The sequence below is a fragment of the Notothenia rossii genome (assembly GCF_949606895.1).
Source record: "Notothenia rossii genome assembly, chromosome: 8".
Taxonomy (NCBI): domain Eukaryota; kingdom Metazoa; phylum Chordata; class Actinopteri; order Perciformes; family Nototheniidae; genus Notothenia; species Notothenia rossii.
Genome location: NC_136906.1, coordinates 58,803,933 through 58,826,663, shown reverse-complemented (window position 1 = coordinate 58,826,663; position 22,731 = coordinate 58,803,933). Strand labels below are relative to the sequence as shown.

The following is a 22,731-nucleotide window of genomic DNA, read 5'->3' as shown; positions in this document are numbered from 1 at the left end:
CCCGGCCCCTGATATCTCCAGCTCTGCTCTCCATAACCTTATAAGTAGGTCCCTGCACAGAGTCTCTTTTGTAATCTTGATAACTCGCTGCATGGTCGTGTGTGTGTGTGTGGGCAGTGCATTAGGTCTCCCCGGGTTGATGTGCCTCCCGCCCCTGCTTCCCCACCTCGCTCCAGTCAGGCTTTGGGTTGCCATAGCAACGGCTCCCCTTCCACATGCCACAGAGTAGTAGATCATGCATCAGCAGAGAAAGTGATAGAGAGAAGCAGAGAGAAAAGAAAAGGGGGAAAGGAAATACCGAGCTCTGTTTGACATGGCCTCTCATATCTCAGCGACACACTCCTGAGCGCCACTGTTTACCACACACACACACACACACACACACACACACACACACACACACACACACACACACACACACACACACACACACACACACACACACACACACACACACACACACACACACACACACACACACACACACACACACACACACACACACACACACACACACACACCTCCTCTTATGTGCGTGTTTTATATCTCCACCTCCTCACGTTGGATTTTTCTCAGCAAAGCCCTTCTCTTTGTCTTTCTAATTCCGTCCCCTCCTGTTGATTTCCTCCCCTTCCTCCATCCACCTCGCTTCCATCCCATGTACAGTGGTGACTCATCTTTCCCACTGAGCCATGCACGCCGGGCCCCGCAGGTGAAAAGCCCGGGACACATGCTAAGGAGATGAGGTGACAAACTAAATGTGGGGGGCGTGGCGGGGTAGCATGGCAGCGCTGCCAAAGACCGTCCTCACTCACTGAGATTGAGCTAAACATTTTACAAGCTGAAAGAAAGGAAAAACAACAACATTCGGCTCTGAAACCGGGGCGCACTGAGGGAAGGGAATTTAAATACAGAAGACGAGCGGTGTCTGTCCGCTTCTCCGTCTTTTTGTTTCCTGGAGAGAAAATATCCTCTAGGTTGTTTTCCCATGTCTGGTCAGCTGCTCTGCCTTTCTGTCTGCTTCCTACGTCTTCGTCTGCCTGTTTTCCTCAGAACCCCCCCCCCCCCCCCCCCCTCTCCTCTCTGCTTTCCTGTTAAATGAGTTCCACATGGCCCTGCAGGCTGCAGTCTCCTCTCCGGCCGGCAGAGGAGCGGAGCGGAGCAGACAGGCACACAAACACACTCGGTCCAAAAGTTCAAAGGTCACTCCCAGCAGAGAGACACAAGTGGCCTCTCTCTCAGTGAAACACCCCCCTCATCCCCCCCACCCACCTGTTCATCTGCCTTGTTGAACAGAGTACAGTCTGAGGGTAGGATGCATACTTATGGTGACCGACTGACTGGCTGCAGATTAGCTGGAGGGCTAACTGGCTCATCAATTTTGACACTCCAGCTGAGTGTCTAAGAGGCAGGCTGACTGACATGTGCAATGATTTATGGGAATGGTAATGGTATGTTAAACGTAATACACTTTTTTAACAGGGTTACAAACATGGGTCACATAAGGCTGAACTATGCATGTATTGTATATAGGGACTAATTGGAGGGGGGCCTCATTCATTCAAATGAAGTTGCTCAGTGGCACATGAAGCCAAAATGGACTGAATCCGAGTATGATTTTTTTTTTTTATCTGTCAGGGATCTACAACGAATCCCCGCCTCTAATCCGCTCCGTTTAGATTTAGCTAAAAATATATATATACGCTGATGTCTCTTTTCCTCACTTTATGCTGCATTGACCAGAGTGAAGTATTTTGCAAACAGAGAAACACTAGTTGTTGATTATATTTTGTATCATTATTCTAAATATTAGTAGTGTAAATTAAAGTGCACTAGACGTATAAAGAAATAGGAAATTAATATGCTCAGTAGCTGAAAATGTTATTTCAGTACTAGAGTAAATGTACGTAGTTACTTACCACCACTGCCAGCAGGAAACCTGCTACTACATCACAACTGGTTAACTTCTTTTTTTCTATTGATGCCATTTTCCAGTATTTATGGAACACTTTCATATGATTTCTGAGTCTATGTCCCTAAACCTTTTTAAACAAATCTAATCTTTGACCTCCTGTTTGAGCTGAGTTGATTTGGGCGCCTTTGAAATCTCAAATGTGCCTGGAAAATCTAGGGAACTCCAATGATTTTACCTGTGAAGTTGAGTTTTCTCGTCACGATGTGTTTTCATCTGCCAGTAACTGTAGCACTGTACTTGAATACAGATATAAGGTTCTTGTAGGTATTTCAGTTCATTTAGACTCTGTACTTTCCTACATGTTATGGTTTAAATGGGGGTTGCCCAGCCCGACTTGTATTGATATTGACTGCATTTGCGATATGACTTGAATAATCTATTTGAAACGTAATTGACATTATCATTTAAAAAGTTATTGATAAAAAGTGAATTTTCTAAGAGGATCGTTTGTAGGCCGAAAGCACCTCAATACGTGATTCAAATATTTTCCCATATTTTGCCTTAACCGAAACGTTAACTTTAATTAACTGCATTATGCCAACAGGTTCCACATACTTGTATTAGGTCCGTTGAAAGCAATAATATTAAGTTTAAATAAAACAATATAAGGTTCAACTTAATATTTTGCTTTCAACTAACCTAATACAAGCAAGTGGAATATGTTGACGTTTAATTAAAGTCAATGCAATAGTTATTTCAGTGTAGTGTGCAAACTGCATTTTGCACTAATCCATAATGCGATAAAACTTTGATTGATTGTGAAAGGAATTGTGCCAAAAGTATAATACTGGATTGTTGTTACTGATGCATTAACATCCAAGCAGTATTCTACTGTAGCTGGTTTAGGTAACATTTGAAAACTTGTGGGAAGTTTGACTTTTTGTAGAGAAATGTATTGTATCAAATCAAATCAAGTTTTATTTATAAAGCACATTTAAAAGCGATTTTTGTCGAGCCAAAGTGTAATAAAAACACTTTACTACTATCACAATAAAAGACAATCATTTACAACAGAAATATAAAAAACAAAAACACAGGGAATAGTCAGGTGTCATACTCCGCTCTGACTAGAAGGCCAGGGAGAAGAAGTGTGTTTTAAGAGTAGATTTAAAACCCCTAAAGTCTGGGCCGACCTCACATGGAGGGGCAGAGTGTTCCAGAGCCTAGGGCCAGCTGCTGCGAAGGCTTGGTGCCCCCGGGTTTTGAGCCTGGTCTGGGGCACTACCAGCAGCAGCTGGTCAGCAGACCTTAAGGCTCTGGGTGGGGTGTGGCGATGGAGGAGTACGGCTATATAGAGCCAGCCCATTTAGGGCTTTAAAAACAAATAAAAGGAGTTTAAAATCAATTCTGAACCGAATTGGAAGCCAGTGCAGTGAGGCCAGAATTGGGGTGATGTGGTCACGCTTTTTGTGGCCAGTGAGTAGACGTGCAGCTGCGTTCTGCACTAGCTGCAGGCGTCTATTGAGGCCTGGTCCATACCCACGTACAGAGCGTTGCAGTAATCCAGTCTCGAGGTAATAAAGGCGTTAATAACCCTTTCCAGGTCTTTAAAAGATAAAAATGACTTGGTCTTGGCCAATAGTCTTATTTAAAAAAAGCAGGCTTTGACTACGGTGCTGACCAGCTTGTGAACATTTAAAAGTCCTATTGAAGGTCACTCCAAGGTTCGTGACAGAGGGGAGGATGTTTTCATTGAGAGCCCAGAATATCAACTGGAGAGGCTGGAGGTTGGTGTCCAAAAAAGATGACCTCTGTCTTGCTCTCGTTGAGGCATTGTATAGTAATATGTTCCTTACAAAATCAATTCATAACAGTGTAATAGAATAGATGATGGGTAAAATGCATAAAGGAGCATACTGAAATACTCTAGTAAGTACCTTCAAATGTACTTCTCAAAACTGCCCATTAAAAACATTTGTTGTAAGTACTGATTTGTATTAACAATACATTAACTACAGCTATCTAGCTGCAAAATCAAAAAGCACAAAAGCCCAACCTTGTCTGCAGTCTGAGTAAAATATTCAGACTTTCCTGTTCTGTTAGTTTTAAAAGGAGTATCATTTTCAAATGTGACTCAAGAGAAGCAGGAACTCAAAGCGGTTGTGCTGTGCTGATATGCTGCAATCAAACATTTAGACAAATGTTACTATTAACTTGGAAACAGCCCACCTCTGCAGTTGACAGGTTAATAAAGCTTCTAAATGAACGCATAGGGCTTCTCTTTTAAATTACAGCAGGTACTTAAATACAAGAGAAACACTTGGGAGAGATCCTGTATAATTTAGAGTTCCTGAATGATGAACTCTGGGCGGATGGTAAGGATTAAGGACGCAGCTGCCAGGCCACAGGGAGAGGCACATCTCACCCACCCCGGCTCTGAGAGATCTGGGAACGGGAGATGGAAGTAATAACGGAGGCACTAACAGCCCCGAACTCTTCCTGACAGCCCCCCACCTCCCTCATCTTTTTCCTTGTCTTTGCCTCTGGCTGTCTGACACAACTTTCTTTCTTTCTTTCTTTCCCCTCGCTGCCTATGAATGTCAAGCCCGGCCATTACGCACCCTTTCAAAAACACGTTTAAAAAAGTTTTCCCCGTGCTCTGCCTCCGTCTATCTTTCTCTCTGTCCCGCTCAGACGCATCACTCTCACATCGTCTAGAGGGAGTCCAGGTTTCCAGACACTCCTCACTATCCTCGGCTCCTTGACCATTACTACACCATTATCAGCGGCGATGGAGGGCGCGCCGCAGACGCCTAATGTATCCATTTCCCCCTCCATTTAGAACTCGGCAGCCCAGTGAGCTCCTGGAGTGCTCCCTGATTGGGATTGAATGTCCATTTAAACTGCCGTCCAGCCACCAGGGAGGAGGCAGGGGGGGTGGGGGAGGAGAGGAATAATGGGAAATACAGGGAGAAGGAGGCGTACAGGAGTAAAAGTGTTGAATGAGGAAAGGAGGCAAGGGGATTGCCTGATTTGAATCAGAGTGTTCTCCCCCTTTCTTTTCTTTCCCTCGCTTGCTGTGTCTCCATCACTCCTTTTTAACTTTCAAACACGCCTCAGTCGGAAAAAAAGCTCTCCTCCTCTGGCGCCGAGCCAAGTGTCAGAACTCAGCACTCGGTATTCTCAAGGTGCGCTTCTAAAAAGAGGGATTTGGAATTGAGATGATTAGAGTTGGCATATCCGTAGAGAGTGGAAGGGAAGGGAGGGAGGAAGAGGGTGAGACAGACAGAGAGAGAAAGAAAGAAAACAGAAGAGGCAGGAGATCACACACACACACACGTACAGTACAAGACTTGAGGTGAAACCGTACCTTGTAGGAGAACTCCTCCGTTCTTTCTGAAGAGGGGACTTCCCGACCACAATGGAGGACTAGAAAAGAAGAAGAAGGGATAAGGAGGGCAGGGAGGGAAGAGAGAAAGATAAAACTGGTCAACCATTTGATCATGTTGCAGCAGTCAAAGCAGCCCGGCGGGCTTCATCACGAGGCAGATAGCAAGGCAGGAATTTGAGCCCATAAGCCAGTGCTTCTGATTATAGTGATTAGATTCCCGGGTGTCCCACTGTTGCCATTATTCCCTGTGATTACCTCGGAGAATTACAGCCTCGCCGCTGTAGTCCATGGGGGTAATTTCTCATGACAAACCCCCACCGCCCGCCACTAGTCCATTCACACACGAACACAGAATGAAAAAAAACTCTTGTAAAACGCACACACATTTAACACTCGTGTCGCGAGTTTGAGACAGACACACACGCCGAGGAACACGCACTCACTTTAGGTGATCATTGCACCACTAATGAGGGAGGTAATGATGGCATTTCTCACGGAGGCATCTTCACTCATACGAGCGCACACACACACGAGAAGACAATGGATACAGTTCTGCTGGTGGAACCATTATTTTTAAAAGGAGGAAGATGGAGGGATAGAGGAAAGGAGGAAGAGAGAAATGGGGGGGTGTAAGAGTTTTTCCAGGTTGAGTGGTCTTTAGCTCCACATTAGACAACACGTCTGACTGCTCCTCTCTTTTTCTCACAGGCTGTTCTCAAATCATTGTGTGACTGACAACTCTTGGTCGTATGTACACACACACAAACACGTGCAAAGCAGACAAACAGGAGAGGGAACACCTGGGGACGCTGTGAACTCTGAGAAAAAAAAAGCAGCCCACTCGTTCCCACTCATCAGGAGAGTTCCCTTTGTAATGCGAGTCCTGTTTTATGTTGGGCTAAGCTGCTGAATGAGAGGATTTGGACGTCTGCACTTGTGATGTGGCTCTCACCTCACCAGATGCAAGGGGAGAGATGGACATGGACACACACACACACACACACACACACACACACACACACACACACACACACACACACACACACACACACACACACACACACACACACACACACACACACACACACACACACACACACACACACACACACACACACACACACACACACACACACACACACACACACACACACACACACACACACACACACACACACACACACACACACACACACACACACACACACACACACACACTAACTCTACACGCACACACAGACATGCAGCGAACGCACATTTCAGCCCTGAGCCACCTGCTGTTGCCATGGAGAGTTGCCACATTGGGTTGCCACGGCGATAACATATTTTTCCTGCGCTAACAGCCTGTCTGTTTTCCCTACCACCCCACCCCCCCTCTCCTTTTTCTCACTCTTCCTACTTGCTTCGTCTCCCCCCCCCCCTTTTGCTCTCACCCGACAAATGGCTCCACAGCGCGACAGCACCTGCCTTACACTACATGTGTTGCCATGGCGGCGTTCCCGTTGCCAAGGCAACCCTGTGCATTTAATGTAGTGGGCGATGGGCTAAACTCGTGGCTCGTTCTGTAAACCCCCCCTCAACGTCTTTTTTTATTTCTCCAATGAGGGGGGTGAGAGAAAGAAATAAAGAAACAGAGGGGGGGAGAGAAAGCTCCTCCCCAAGCCCCTTGAGACACCCTTCCCTCCTTCCCCTCCCCACCCTCCTTCTCATCCAGATGCTGATGGGGTGTGAAGGAATGCACCATGGAGCTGACCTCCTACCCAGCATGCTCTCTTTCTCCCTTCCACACAAACAGCCTTGCATGTGTCATCCACACAGATGTGAGCAACGAAGAGTAGAGGACATCTCTCTCTCTCTCTCTCTCTCTCTCTCTCTCTCTCTCTCTCTCTCTCTCTCTCTCTCTCTCTCTCTCTCTCTCTCTCTCTCTCTCTCTCTCTCTCTCTCTCTCTCTCTCTCTCTCTCTCTCTCTCTCTCTCTCTCTCTCTCTCTCTCTCTCTCTCTCTCTCTCTCTCTCTCTCTCTCTCTCTCTCTCTCTCTCTCTCTCTCGAGACGGTCCTTGACACGGTGCATCCACACCATCATTACACTTCATAACATAATATTCTTCAGAGTGAGAGCTCTTCAGAGATATTGTGATAGATTGATTGTACCTTCTGCGGTCAAAGATACGTAAAAAAGGGAAACGGTTCATCTTCCACAGACAGTAAAGAAAATGCTTTGTATTGAAGGTATTTGACGAGGCGTGTTTCTTTGTTTCGCATTACTCATACTTCTTGTAAAGTAAATATAACTATAAATAAAGAGTTAAAAAAAGAAATCTTTCATAGACAGTACATTTGATTTAGTGATGTGTTACATTTATACCCTACTTTACTTAAAATTCAAACTGTAAGACTCAATAATACATGCCTAGTTTTAGACAAATAATTCGTTTTTACCTCAAAGTTTTATGTGATGACCTTTAAAAAGTAAATTGTTACGTTAAAGATTTGAACATTGTGGTTGTTAAATAATTTACCATGAGTATGAATGTTAACTGAATCGTCTATTTTAATGTATGGCACACTGAACAGTATATGAGTTTTCAAAGCGTTCAGTCGTATCCCACGGCCTTCATCCGTTAATCTTTTTGTCATACAAAACGTTTTCCATGTTGTCAAAACTGTCTTCATTACAGTATATCTATCGATGATGTTATTCTTTGGTCAAATCCATACTTTGCATGCGCATTTTCCACAGCTGTGATCTCCGGGCTCCAGGCAATACGCACTTCTTTGTTGTCTAAAGTCAACAAAAGTGCATAAGCAGTTGTCGACATTGCCCCTATTGTTGCGAGTTATTAAATATAACTTTAAAGAGTAATATTCATTATCTAATGTATTACTTTAAGTGGCTTTAAAGTAAGAAAATACTGTAAATTATTTTTATTAAGTGCGGTATTTGAACGCCGTACAAACCAAAGATAGCATTATATAAGCTGCTGTGCCTTTTATTTAGTTATTGTTTTACAACTGTGCACCTCTGCATATACTTTATATATAGACATGTGCAAATTAATTTACTATATTTCTGTTTTCATTCAATTTTATTAATTTGCAGTTCCTGTCTAATTTTATTGCATTGTTATCTTACCCCTTTTTTAACTTGCTTTTTTCTATATTTAAATTATAATTTTTATACATATTTAATCAGCTTTGTTTGAGGCAGCCTTAAGATTTTGATTTCCAACGACTACTTCTTCATGCTTGTCGTGCTTATGATGAATAAATCACTTTTGTTTTATTGTTGTGCCATTACATCAAATGGAATGATTACAGATGTCTGGGGCCTACTCTTACACACGTTTTCCTAATACAGCCCGACGTGTTTAATATGTTTGGGACCCGGCGCTGTGGATCCAGCAGCTTTACTGACGATGGAGAGGTTAAAGGAGCATACAAGTGGTGCTCATGTTTTAGCCCATTAGCAACAAATTGTGCATACTGTACATGCTGTGCGCCTGCTTTAAGTCGCTGTTGGCCAATTTCAACAGCACGCCATCAATTCCTAGATTGATTTCCATTTGATTTTCCAGGCAGCCGCTGGTTTCCATTCATTTAAGGATGATATGAGGCCTGCAGAGACTTGAAAGCTGCCTGTTATTCAATAATAGGTAAATATTTAGTTACATTTGATTCAGTCAAATGATTACCCCAATTGTAGTGGGACTTTTGTTGGAGAAAACAATTGGTGGGTATATGACCTGTGACTAGCAAAACGGATGTATATGGTGGCCTTTTTTTATGGTATTTTAAAGAGATAGAGTGGTGCAGGAATTAGTCCTCATTCCAGGAATGAGTTAGATTTTTTTAAATAGTTGTTCATTGGATTATCAAAATAAGGTCAGTGGTTAACACAAGATTTTCACGTTTCGCCCCAAAAAAAAAACGTGTAAATATTCACTGATAAATTCCAGGAACTTCTCCCTGACTTCAAAAAACCATTGCTAACAGCATGAGATGTTACCTTAGGCTAGTGAAACTGATGCAAATGTCCCCTTGTTTTATGGCATTTTACAGACCAAACAATTGAGTGGTCCGGGAACAAGTCTTAAACCCGGGAAACGAGTTAGCATTTTATCACTTGATGGCCCCCTTGTCTCCAAACCAATATTTTTTGTAAGAAATATAAGTTGGATTCTCAAAATAAGGTCTCAGGTTAATTCATGTTTATGAGATTTTTTACATTTTGTTGTACTCCATAAAATAGGTCTGTAAATACTCACTGTTAAACGTCGGAAGCGTGTACGTGACTTAAAATCGGCGGTTGCTAACAAATGGCTGTTGACGTAGTTCGTTTAAAGCATTACGTTAGCTCTATAATTCTAGCAATCGCATTTACGCTTCAACTCAATCCCATAGTTTCTTGTCGAAGGGAACCTTTGCAGGGCCTATTTCGCGTCGGCCTACCAAATCCGTCTTCATTGCACCACTCGATTAATCAGGAATATATTTGTCAGATTAATTGATCGCTCAGGTGCTGCATCACAAGGAGCCTCTATCCAAGAAAGGGACTCTCCTCACTTACTCTCCTCACTTGCTCTCTCATTCCCCACTGAGTCACAATGCAAATGGCACCCTCCATACTCCCAACTTCTCCTCAATCCACACCCCCCGCCCCCCCTTCCTCCTCATGTTCCGAATCCGGCCTCCAATTTGTTCCACTTCCCCATACCTCATTGTTCAAAATGACACTTTTACATTTTATGGTGAACCAATTATTCTGTCTTACACAGTCCGCTGGCTCTGCAATCCAACCTGCCCGGATCAACTGGGGAGCGGGGTGGTGGTGGTGGGGGGGAGGAGGTGGTCGGGTATGCGGAGAGAGAGAAAAGAGAGAAAGCGGAAGAAAGGGAAAAAAGACAACTAATAGTACCTCTTGCTGACATATCCACAGGGATGGGCAGGGGAGCTGGAAACGGAGAAGTTAGCGAAGGGAGAGGGTGGAGGCTGGAGGAGAGGTCAGGAGAGGGAAACAACACAGGTGGATGCTGATGCTGGTGTGCGGGGCGTGAGAGTGAAGTGGATGTAGACAAAGGAGGATTTAATTGAATGATAAAGTGGTGCAGATAGAGTGAAAAGAGCGGAGGGAGAGAAGGGATAAATCACAGCAGGGATAAATAAAGAAGACGGAGCGCCGGGTTCCCCACCAGCTGTAATGTATGCCTGAGGATGAGCGGGAGGGTGTGTGTGGGACATTAAAAGAAAGGGAGACAAGAGAGTGAGAGCAGCGGAACGGAGGAGTGCGAGGAGCCAGAGGAAAGGAGGGATGGACAGGATATGCCGGGGAGAGGACGAGGGAGGGAACTGGTGAACATGCGGAGAGAGGAAAAAAGGCAAGCAGCGTTTTTTTACCTGTGAAGAGCCTGAGGGGGAAGGAGATAGGAGGAGGGGTGGAAGTGTAGCTGCATGAAAACAGCGTGCAAAAAGATTTAAGGAAAGGATGGGGCGGGTCAGATGTATAATGCCTGGGGCAGGTGGGTTGAGAGAGAAGGAGAGAGGTGGAGGAGTGCGTGTGTTTTATGTTCTCTATGCAGTACAGCCGCAAACACAGATTATTTTTATATTCTTGATTTATGCATAGAATGTTTATGTATCCGTCGTTCAGTCTTTTAAAGCAAATAGGTCAGGGAAAATATATGATTAAATAGTGATGAATAGCTGCTTTTTTTGTCGGAAAAAACTATTGAAATCTCAAAAATATTTAATTTAATATGATGTATGTGACTGGATTCTCTCCATTTGATTAAATGATGATTCAGAAAGGCCTGACGTGAAGTGATTTGATTCTGCAGATCCACTTATATTAAATAAATAGCTATAATGTATTGACACACAATAAAAGCAAAAAAAAGTTAAAAGGAAGCAACGTAAAAGAAAACAGTTCTCCGAGCATTTAAATACAAAAAACACAAATAAACAATTAAACCAAATAAGCACAACTATACCATTTATAACAAATAACCACAGTTAAAAAAAAAGTTTAAAAGGTCCCATGTCATGGCCATTTCTACTGATCATAATTCCATTGTTGAAGTCTACTAGAATAGATTTATATTGTGCAATCTTCCAAACTCACATTGGTTTCAGATACAGCATCTCTGTATAGCAGTGGTCACCAACCTTTTTAAGCCCAAGATCACCGACCTCGGCCTAGGTGAAAGGCGAGATCTACCTATTGCAGAATTGAGTGACAAAGACGGCCCAGACAATGTTTCCAATTTGAGGCCTTTTATATAGGCTAATTGCATCTGAATTACTGTTACAATGAAGGCTCCATAATCAGCTCACAGCATATAGGCAGGGGTAAAGTGCTATGTGCGAGTGGGGGGCGGACCTCACCTCCTCTAGGGGGGTCCTCACCTCCTCTAGGTCCTCACCTCCTCAAGGGGGGTCGGGGGGATGTTCCCGCGGGAAGATTTTTTTTTAAATATTGAAGATGAAAGCATCCACCTGTTGCACTTTGAGAGCAACATGAAGAGATCTATGGATTCATCTCTCAGCACCCATATGAGACAGAACTGTAAACAGATTTTCTTTTTTTCAGACACACACACACACACACACACACACACACACACACACACACACACACACACACACACACACACACACACACACACACACACACACACACACACACACACACACACACACACACACACACACACACACACACACACACACACACACACACACACACACACACACACACACACACACACACACACACACACACACACACACACACACACACACACACACACACACACACACACACACACACACACACACACACACACAGCCGAGCTTGAAGGACAAGCGTATTTCCATGCAACTCTCTGGTTGGTCCGGTGTCTTGCCTCTGTTGCATTAACTGAACACGGGAAATTGCAGTCCTGCCGTCGTCTCTTGTGTCATGAAGAGGTTCACGTAAAGCACGGTTAATGTATTATATTATTGAGGTGTCTCAAATATACTTCAATCAAGTGGCACCTGCTAACGGGGTGGTGGATGATAGGTTTACATCTAAAAACATATTTTTCAAACATTATTATTTTAATTTTATTTTTCTTTCTTTTGTTACTTTTTTTGTTAACGGTCCACGATCTACCCGCACCACACTCGCGATCAACCGGTCGATCGCGATCGCGGTGACCCCTGCTGTATAGTATGTGTATTCACTCTGTCCTGCACGGCTTGTTGGAGATCCTGCCCCCCCCCCCCCTCCCTCCCTGTGAGCCCAGTGGCCGTCTGCGAGACACAGCCCGAAATACACACACACCCGCAGACTGGCTGGGAGTTTGTGTGTGTGCTCAGGTTGAGTTCCGCGGTGTCTCGCCGACCCCACACCAGTGAGCCAGCACAGTGTCCCGCTCCTCGCAGCACCGGTCCAAACGTAACGGCTCCGCGGACGTTACGTCACTATACCCAAATACGTCACTACGAAGTAAACAATGGAAAAAGAGAAATCTCCAACGAGGCGTTCTGGGGCAGCATAGACAGGTCTTTTCTGTGTTTTACTCGCTACAGGGTGTACTTTGAGGGTTTGTGACTCTGCAGACCATTTACATGCATAAAAAGCTACATAACACACAAGGGGACGGGTAATAACCGGAAAAGCACGACATGGGACCTTTAACACTTAAAATGATTGATATCTGATTATTACATTTGTTTAAGTCTTTTGATCGAGATTGATTGAGTAAATGATTATTCTTTCAATTCTTATAACTTATTTTACTTTTTTCTTAGAGGCTTGACTCGATAATCCAAATCTGATTCACTACAAAGTCATAAATCACTTTTTTCAACCTGCGACCTGTTCACAAGTGGTTCTATGTTTGTGGGATTGATCACTGGCATAACAACCCCCCTAATAGACCATATAAAGCTCCCTGTTTGTTAAACGGTTTCATCAAAACAAAAATGTCACCCATGAGTAAAAAAAACTCCTGCTGTCGCGAGTCAGTAAAAGAAAGCATTACACATTTAGCAGTGTCTGTAGTTGCTATAAGGGGACCTAAAACAATTAAAAACACATCATAAAATGTTATACTAGCACAGCTGCACTGGCGTACTGTGACAGAAATAAAGAGGGGATGGTTGAGATGGAGTTAGAGGAGTCAATGAATAAGATGGATTGGGGCCAGGGAACGTGAAAAATACTAAACGAGGGAATAGAATGGAAACAACGAACCATTGGGCGCCATAGAGCATGATGCTGGACAGAAACATGCATAAAGGCCCAGATATAGCTGTCTGAACTTTTCTACTAACTACATTATTGAACTCTTTGCTGTTGTGCCAACATATGCCAAAAAGAAAGATAAAATCTAAGAAAAACGTACAGGAAATTGGCGAGCCACCAGGGTGATGACATTTATTCGGTTTCTTTTCAAAGGTTCTGTTTGGGTTCCATTTGATCCTCTGTATGTCAGCAGGGTTATGGAAGATGAAGGCAGTTGCATGGGCCATGGAAGAAACCATAACATGTGAGAGCAAATTACTTAATCCCAGGCAGATACACTTATTTTTCACTTCTTTAAACTTTGAATAAAGCAGGGCCTTTTCCGAGTCATTCACGTAATCGTACTTTACTAGAGTGCCCATCTATTTACGTTAATTGTAGCTTTATCAATTATTATAGTTGATTTCAATTGTATATTTTACCTACCAATTCATTTATATTAGGGCATTATGATTCTAAAGTCAAGCACATTTTATTTTTTCCAGTGGTGGATTAAGTCGACATGCCTGTGCATGGCATAAAATTAAAATAAATGAGTGCCTTATGAGTTGGAGGTGACTCATAAACTTAGAATGAGTTATCATCTTAGCACCTCTGGATTTCATCATCTCAAAGTCAATGGTTTTCTGAATGAGATTATTAATGAAAAGTAATCGTACACGTGCGTTTGCCACTTCTGCAATATTCCAAAACCCAATGAAAAACTCCCATTGCATTTAGTTCCAAAACTCTATAAATACTGCAAATTAACCCAATCAAAACTCACGAGGAGAGAGATATTTCATAAGAATTCATTAGCCAATCAGCTTATCCCTCTTACCTGTGGTGAAATGTCTGAGGCAGGGTGGGTGGGGAGGTGGAGGGGGTGGCCAGGCCGGGTGAGTAAGGATGATACGGCGTCTTCTTCAGCGCCTGGATCAGGTTGTGTCTGTACTCGGGATCTATGGACCACAGAGAGCCTTTGCCTATGCTCTGAAAGAAAGAGAGAGATGAGAGAGACGTTATTGGAAGTGCCGGTGGGCCCCTCAAAGCACAAACACAAACACAGTGCGGCACGCGGATGTCAGCCAACAAGTCCAAAGCCCAAACACAAGCTCAAAGTCCGGAGCCTTATTTACCAAACCACCTGTACACACACACAGCAGTTATTCCCATATTCCCAAAGGAACATAACACTCGGAGGAATGAAAATGAACACATCCTCAATGCCACCGCACTCAATATTTTCCAATCCTCTGCCTCTCCTCGGAAAATAAATCTGGAGGCTTTTTTCTGATTAAGACACAGGGAAACTCTTTAACTTTTTTTCACTCCAGAGGCGATGATGATGCGTATTTTTAGATCAAAGCAGCTTTCCCCCTCACCTAATGAAGCTGTCGGCTCGCAATCTGAGTGAAGCCAGCCTATAGATTATAGCGGAGGGAGGGATCTGGATGAAAATACATCCCCTGTCTCCATCTCTCACTGCCTTCTCTGCACTTTCATCTGCCTTGTCATCTGAACGTGGCGAAATCTGGAGTTTGTGTACGGCAGACGCTGAGAATTGCAGGGGGGGAATTAAATATAAAATGAAATGTTGGCTCATGTTCAGCTCACTTTGTAGTGCTCTGTGATATGATACGGGTACAGGCTACAAGGTGGGGAGGTGTCATGATGGCAGTTCTGATTTCCACAAATACTGCAAGAAATATTTTAAGAGGGAAACGTCAGATGTGCCAGATACACACCTTTAATGCTATCCACATCAGAGGATCAGTCACCAAAATTATAAAAAAAACACTCACTTATCTCTAGTAGTGTCTTGCTATGCAGCTCATTTCAGTTTACTAAGCCCTGGTTAAGAGTTTTCAGATGTTTTTGCCATATTTTAAAAGCTCATAATTAATATTGTTAAGCCCTATTCGCACAGGATTAGGGATATAAATTATGTTGTTACCAATACCAGTGAAACTCTACAGTTTTCCATTCAAATGTTATTCAACAGGAACATTTTAAATTAGCGGTTGATAACAGCTAACGGCTAACAGCTAACGACTAACAGCTAACAGCTACTAGCTAACAGACAACAGCTAACAAGCTCAATTACTGCCGTTTTCAACACTGATATAATGTTCAGAGAACATAATCAGGGGAAAAATAGTGTGAGTTCCATGGATCGACTACGTACCAAAAGTATCGCTTCTTGTGGCACCCCTACTGCTTCTACTAATAATTGCGTAGGTCGTGTTATGTTATCCTGTGTGAATGTGGATGAGTAATTCCTAAAACACATGAGGTCGCTTGTTAACAAGTGTGAAAGGGTTTTAGTCTGGATAATTCACTGACCTCATTGTAAGCTGTTTTCTTTGGAACCACTTTCTACCAAAGCATAGCTCCTACATTAGACACCATTTCTGCGAAGAAATGTTTCTTTAGTAAAAAAAGAAAAAATTGTATTTGCCAAATTAGAACAATATTTAAAGAAAATAAACATTAGCAGATGTTATTTTTTAGGCTTTCCCTCAATATCATGTTAATCATCTTGTGACAATTCAAGTTTATTTAGCTGCCTCTTAGTACGAGTACAGGAAAACAACGTTCTAAAGAGGAGAAATAAAAAAGTCCTGGATGATACATTTATTAACTTATTCCTGTTCACAGCAAGGTGTATCAACATTATTTAGGAGCAACTTTCAAGTGATCACATGTTTGAGGAGGGAGAGCCAATCCGAGATCTCCCAAGGATTTATTTCACCTATTTTAAAACAAACCTTACATTTTCTCAGATCTTATCTTTTTCTATTAATGTTGTTATTATTTACATTTTGCAAGTTCAACATTTGTGTGAAATATTTAATATGCCCAGTAGCGAATTAAACACACAATCTATACATCTCGGATGTCTAAACAGGGATGAAAGGAATGTTTGCACCCTGAAGGAACATAAGAAAAAGCCTCTGTAACATTATATCAAATGTGTTTTGACGATAACAACTTAAGAAAGAAGCAGCTTCAAATAGAGGCTAATGTTTAAGAAGGTGTTTGCATTAATTTGTGTCTATACTGCAGCCCCAAAGACCCCAGAAAAACAAATGTAAGCTTAAATACATTTTTTAGTCAGAAGAGATTAAACACATTTGCTTTTATTTTTGTGAGCAGGGCTAATAGTGAAACAATTTGTTTAGAAATGTCCAATTGTACGTCCTCAATTTGATACGATTACAGGCCACAACCTCCAGGTAAACTGCACTAATGTGTTACAATGACTTCTATTAAAGTATTGTATTCAACTTTTGACAGGAAGTGCCCACAACCTGTTCTCCTAAATCGAAAGAACCTGAAATATTGTTTATTAAACAAAGTACAAAACTGACAGTTTAACTGCAAAGGACAAAAAAACTTGCGTGTCAAAAATAAAATGTAAGACAGGGCTCGACATTAAGGGCTGCCCGATGGCCCGGGGCCATCTAGTATTTAGCTCGGGCCATGAAGCCTCACCTGATGGTTGCCCGATCGGGCAATCTATTATACCAGTATCATGCAGCTCGCGGATCCAGTAATGAGTGACCCGACAGTAAAACTAAACATATCTATAACTAGTTTAGGTAGTTTGAGAGGTGATTAAAATAGCTACGTGTGATATTCTAACCTGAAGTGTGTGTTTTGTCCGCTCACCGCTGCATGTGATCATGCAGAGCTGCGTGTCGACTCGTTAGCAGCAGCTGATCTCTCTCTCCGGTCAGATTAGACTTCACTCGCGTTTATGTCCATATCGATCAGATCCAGCTAGTTCTAGCTAATGATATGACTACCTGCTTATTAAAAGACACCGTGACCTAAACAATAAGTGTCGCTATGCAACCGGGTGAGGCCACAAAGTATAGCGCAGCATTATGCATTTGTTTACATGCCTACCGGAACCCCGAGGCATTACCAACAGATCAACGCACAATCAACCCATACAGGACATCTCTTTCTCCACATTAAGTGTTACACATTATAATGGCCTACTCTTGTCTGTCACATAAGTGGCGCAACTGAAGCGGTATTGCGCTAAAGGGAAATTATTTTGACCGGACATTTTGACCGAAGAGATTTAGATTTGCTTGCTAACGGGAACTCTGACGTCGCCATTGTGTGTGCTTCGCGGATGCACTCGGCTGCTCGGGTCTGCTCTGTCAGCTTCTGGATGAGGAAGCATTCCTTCGACCAATTTACAGTAGATAACATTCCAAAATGTTTACAGGGGCCATAATAGCGTAAATAATTTTTGTTTTGGCAGTTATAGCTGCATGTAATGTTTTCTACTTTTTTACATTGGGAAGGCATTTGCCTTCATCAGATGGAAAGTGTCTTGACAAACAACTTAAGTATTTATTATAGCTATGCAGGGCATGCAAGCGAGCAAACACAAACAAGTGAAATGAAGAATACAATTGAAATTGTAATATTGTGGTGGTTCATCTTATAATTCAGTCTAGAGAATGCACCAGACAGCATCTAAGACCTGCAAAAATCTAAATGTTCTAGGGGGAGGCCCCCCAAACCCTTCGTGCGTCATTTCGTCCGCACGCATTTTTCAGGGCAATCTCTATTGGGCTCAGGGTCATCTGTAAATTAGCTTAGATGGCCCACAGGGCCATCTCCCAAAATCCTTAATGTCATGCACTGGTAAGATACACATTTTGAACTTTAGTATTTACAAACACTAGTGTTTTGATAATCCTCAAAACACTTGATTTTAATCTTTAAATGTCAAGTTACATATTAGACATTTAGAATTTAATAAAAAAAATAATATTTTTCTGCTATCTCAAACTTTTTTGAATTCTCAAATTTTCAGACTTTATTTTCTAAATATATAAAAAGCAAAGGAAAAGTTCCTTTCTTTGACTCTTTTCTTCTTACATCTGGCAGAAATTAAAGTTTGACTTTACTCAGCACATTCTGACTTTATTCTTGATATAAAATAAATTCTCCTCCGAATACTTTTTGGACATTTAGACTTTAATTTCCAAATAAGAAATGTTTTCTTCACTAAAGAAATATTACTTTTCTTATGCCTTTCACGAACTAAAAGTTTGACTTTTTTCTAAAAGAAGTTATTGTATTATCAACATCAACATATTCAATTTCTACTCTTTCTCCTCTGATGCACTATTTAATGCTTGGCACTACACAAAGTGTTTTCACTTAATGCTCAAAATGCAAAAATAAACTTCATCTTATTTCTCTCCCTTAGATGTCTACCTTTTTTTTTGTTTAATACATTCCTCTCCATACTATAGGTCGGACAATACACACTGTCATGTTATGGCATGCAGAGCCTCTGTGGTCAGTGTCTCTCGGCGTGTCCCCTGATCCCAGGATGTCCAGTGAATCAGTCAGACCTGTGCTCCCTCTCACTACACCATGTGACCTAGTAAGAACGCGAGGAGCTAATGGCATGTGTGTGCACTGTTGATTTGTTTCCCCCCCGCTGAGATCTTTGCATTAGTATGTGAGCGGTGTTGAACACGGGCCATATGTGCCGTGTTTTGCCTGGTGTGTATGTGTGTGAAGGGGGGTGAGTGTGTGTATGGCAAGTTCCCTAGGGAGTGTGATATTACCCAGCGTGGTGTGCTCCTGGGAGTGCTTCTATTACTGCCAGCAACGCCTCTCCTGGAGAGCATGATATTACACACACATACACTCGCTCCCACAGAGGTGACCCCCACTGGGCCACATTTCCCCTCACACCTCCAGCCCGACAGCCGTTTGTGTATATATATTTATATATGTGTGTGTGTGTGTGTGTGTGGCAGCTTGCCAGCCAGATTAAATCAATGCTTTCTGCAAAATCTCTGTCTGCCGGAGCCCATTCCTCTGCCAACCAGACAGCCAATCATAAAGAGAGATGTGTAGACCCCCCTCATGTCGATAGGCCAATCATAGGGTACGGCTCACAGGAAGGGTTTGTCACCTGGGTTATAGTGGTCGCCTTGGCAACAGGCATCATCTGGGCTTGGAAACGAGAGGAGGGGACATTTCATTTTCTCACAAATTCGCAAAGTTGGGAAAAGGCAGCATGTCTCGAAATCGATTATCACGAAAAGTATTTCAGGTCAGAGATTGGTTTCAAGTTTTCGGAGAGTTTCAACTTTGATACACAGTTTTTTTATCCTTGTATCTTGCAGCAGGTGATAGAGGACCCTGGTTTTCACTTTGACCTGAAACTGTGTTTATTTCCTCCCTCCATCCTCTGATTCCAGCTGCTTCCACTCCTCAGCTACGAGCACTATTTTCTGGATGATAGGTTTTTTTGTGCATGCTGGAAAATAGTCACATCTCTCTACCATTTGCAGATAAAGAGCAGGATTACACAACAAATAATCCACAACTCGAAACCCCTACTTCAAGAAATATCTCACAGTGTGAAACCTGCACAGCATTAATCTTCAAATCATAATTTTAAGCGATATTAAACTTAAAGTCAACGTAATTATATGTATCTGTGTCACTACACAAGTAAGTAGTAGTTGCGATCAAGAAAGCAGCACATTTTGAAACGCGTTGGTGTTATAAAACTGCACAATCCTGAGCAAATGCACAGATATTTTCATGATGGAGAAAACACATACTGCCCTGGACACGTCATAGTGTGAGTAAAGAAAGAAGAAAGAGGAGACAAAGGCAGAGGGGGAGAGGTGGAGAGAGAGAGAAAGAGAGTGTGTGTTGCCAACATCTGTTTCCTGTGTTATATAAGCTGTGGGGGCTGGTCTCCAATGGAAATGGGAGATATTAAAAAGTCCTGCTGCCACTGACCCCGCTAGTAACACTACTGTTACTGCATTCCTATCTGCACCATTATCTTCTCACATATACATTCACCACACATCAAAATGTATATCATTTCTTGGAATTTGTAAGGTCGGTTCATTTCAGAAAACACAATTCACAGAAATATATAAAAAAAGCTGTACTTAAACTAATAAAATGTTCATATTATCACTAACTATATTTTGTGAATTTAGCAAGTAGGCTACTTTATTGTATAGTTTAAGGAGCTGAAGGACTGGTTTACCATTTTTGAAAATACACTTTCTTGCCGAGTTATATGAGAAGATTGATACTACTAAAAAAAGCAAGGAAAAGCAGAAGAAGAAATGGAACGGCGATACTCGTCTGACGACAGCTTGCTCGGCCTGTGGCAGTGGCTGCGGCCCGGGACTTTAGAGGAGGGCTCTTGTGATTGAAGCTAATGCTAGTTAGCTTAACTTAGCATAAAGATTGAAATGGGGTAAACTAAAGCTTATCAATTAACACATTATATATATATATATATATTCTTTTTAATGCATACAAAAACAATAATTAGACCTTTGGGTTTTTTAATTAATATTAAGACAACAAAAACAAAACACATTACTGAACTGAATTAGTGTTTACACATTTAAGAGCCTTGCTAGCAGCTTTCCGGAGATTCCAGGTTTTAGGCTAGGCAATGCTAACTGTGTAACAGCAGTAGTTCATTTTTATTTGTAATGGTAACAATGGCATTATCATCCACCTCTCAGCAAAAAAACTAATAAGCATATTTCCCAAAATGTCGAACTCCTTTAAAGAATCCATATTGTCCTTGAGTAAAACTTTAAAAATAAATGCTACTTACAGGTTTTGCTGTGCTATCAATAAGCCACACTGTTGCACAGATTGGTGTGTTGCTTTATTACAATGACCACAGCATTGTAGTCTAGTTTTGTCAACCCCACAAACACTGCTATTGTGCTGTATATAATCAATAAGCACCAAAGCTGTATTAATCCACAGCTGAAAATAGATCCAAACAAAGTCCCACATGTTTGCTAGCAACAACACTTTTTGTAAAATGTTACTTTGTATTTTCCACCTGGAACTAATGGGCTTCAGGCTCAGAGCCATAGACATAATATGAAAGTCAGTATCGAGAGATAGATTCATTGTTGGTTTTGTCCTATTTGACGATAATATGAAAACACATCTCCTCAATCAACCGCTTTACCTCCCACCAGCAAAACTACAGCTTAAAATAGTTTCATCATAATCAGCACTGGCATCCATATACTGTAGAGACCCATTTAAACGGTTCATATTGGCTATTACGAGAGGAGAAAGTAAATTTTGTTTTCCACTCCGCACTGAAATGAGATTAAAAAAGATGTATGATGCACAGAGCGCTCGGAGCTGCCACTCTCTGTGCAGAGGAACACGCCAGGCATCAGCGTAAGAGGCTTTGTTGTCCAGTGCATTTCCATGTGCAATATAACTTAACCTACCCTACCAATCTAAAGTATTACAGCTGCCTATAATTTCTATGATGGACATCCACAGTTGGAGTAAAAGCATCAAACCCGGGCTGTGTTTAATCCATATTAACCCACTGTGATACATCTTTACTTACTGAACAGAAACAGATAAACAGAGGATTAATAACATGGCGTGGACCAGATACATGTCTGAACACCAATTAGGATATTCAGTACATTTGAACAAAAACAATATACGGTCTGTTGGGAAATTAAGCGTGAGAGAGATGAGAATTACAGCAAATGTTTGAGAGATCTTTTTGAAGAAGAAGAGTCAGAAAGAGGGACAAGAAGAATAAGGGGGGGGGGGGGGTATTTCTTCTGATAAAGTTGCTTAATACAGGCCATTTCTGTTCTCGTCGAAGGCCATTTGACAACAAAGAGAGAACGGGAAAGTTGAGAGGGAAAGTTACGCGATGGTTGGACAAAATGATATATTTATAGAAAAACGGGGTGGGTTATGTGTGGACATTTGTCCTACAGGTGTTACGGATTGACTTTCCTTCCACAATGTACCAAAACCCAGGTGGTTCTAATTTAAGCTATATTTGCCCTAGTTTGTGCTTCTCCTGTATGTATTTATACATGACCGTCTTTTACATTGGATTGGACCATCCAGTCACACATATAGGTCTTCCTCAAAGTAAAGCACAAGGCAAACTTCCAAAAATGTTTCAGGTCATTTGCCAACACTGACGGTATGTAACAATTCCCAAGACACTCAAAAACATTTAGTCCAGTTCCGATCTCACAATATTTGTCAAATAAACATCAATCCAAAACTGGAATATAATCAGAAATGTAAAAGTCTGAAATGTACAAACACTGATTAC

General features: G+C 42.0%; 1 protein-coding gene across 3 annotated transcripts in view; it reads right to left on the bottom strand.

Annotated features, from left to right (window-relative positions):
• Positions 1 to 22,731, bottom strand: part of LOC307014682 (forkhead box protein N3-like) — a 73,474-nt gene that overhangs the window by 9,349 nt on the left and 41,394 nt on the right. For all 3 annotated transcript variants that reach the window (XM_079642753.1, XM_079642755.1, XM_079642754.1), the window contains exons 3-4: positions 14,416 to 14,567; positions 5,286 to 5,344 (exon numbers count right to left, since the gene is read on the bottom strand). In XM_079642753.1, the coding sequence (XP_079498879.1) occupies positions 5,286 to 5,344; positions 14,416 to 14,567 (211 nt within the window). The remainder of the gene's footprint in view (positions 1 to 5,285; positions 5,345 to 14,415; positions 14,568 to 22,731) is intronic.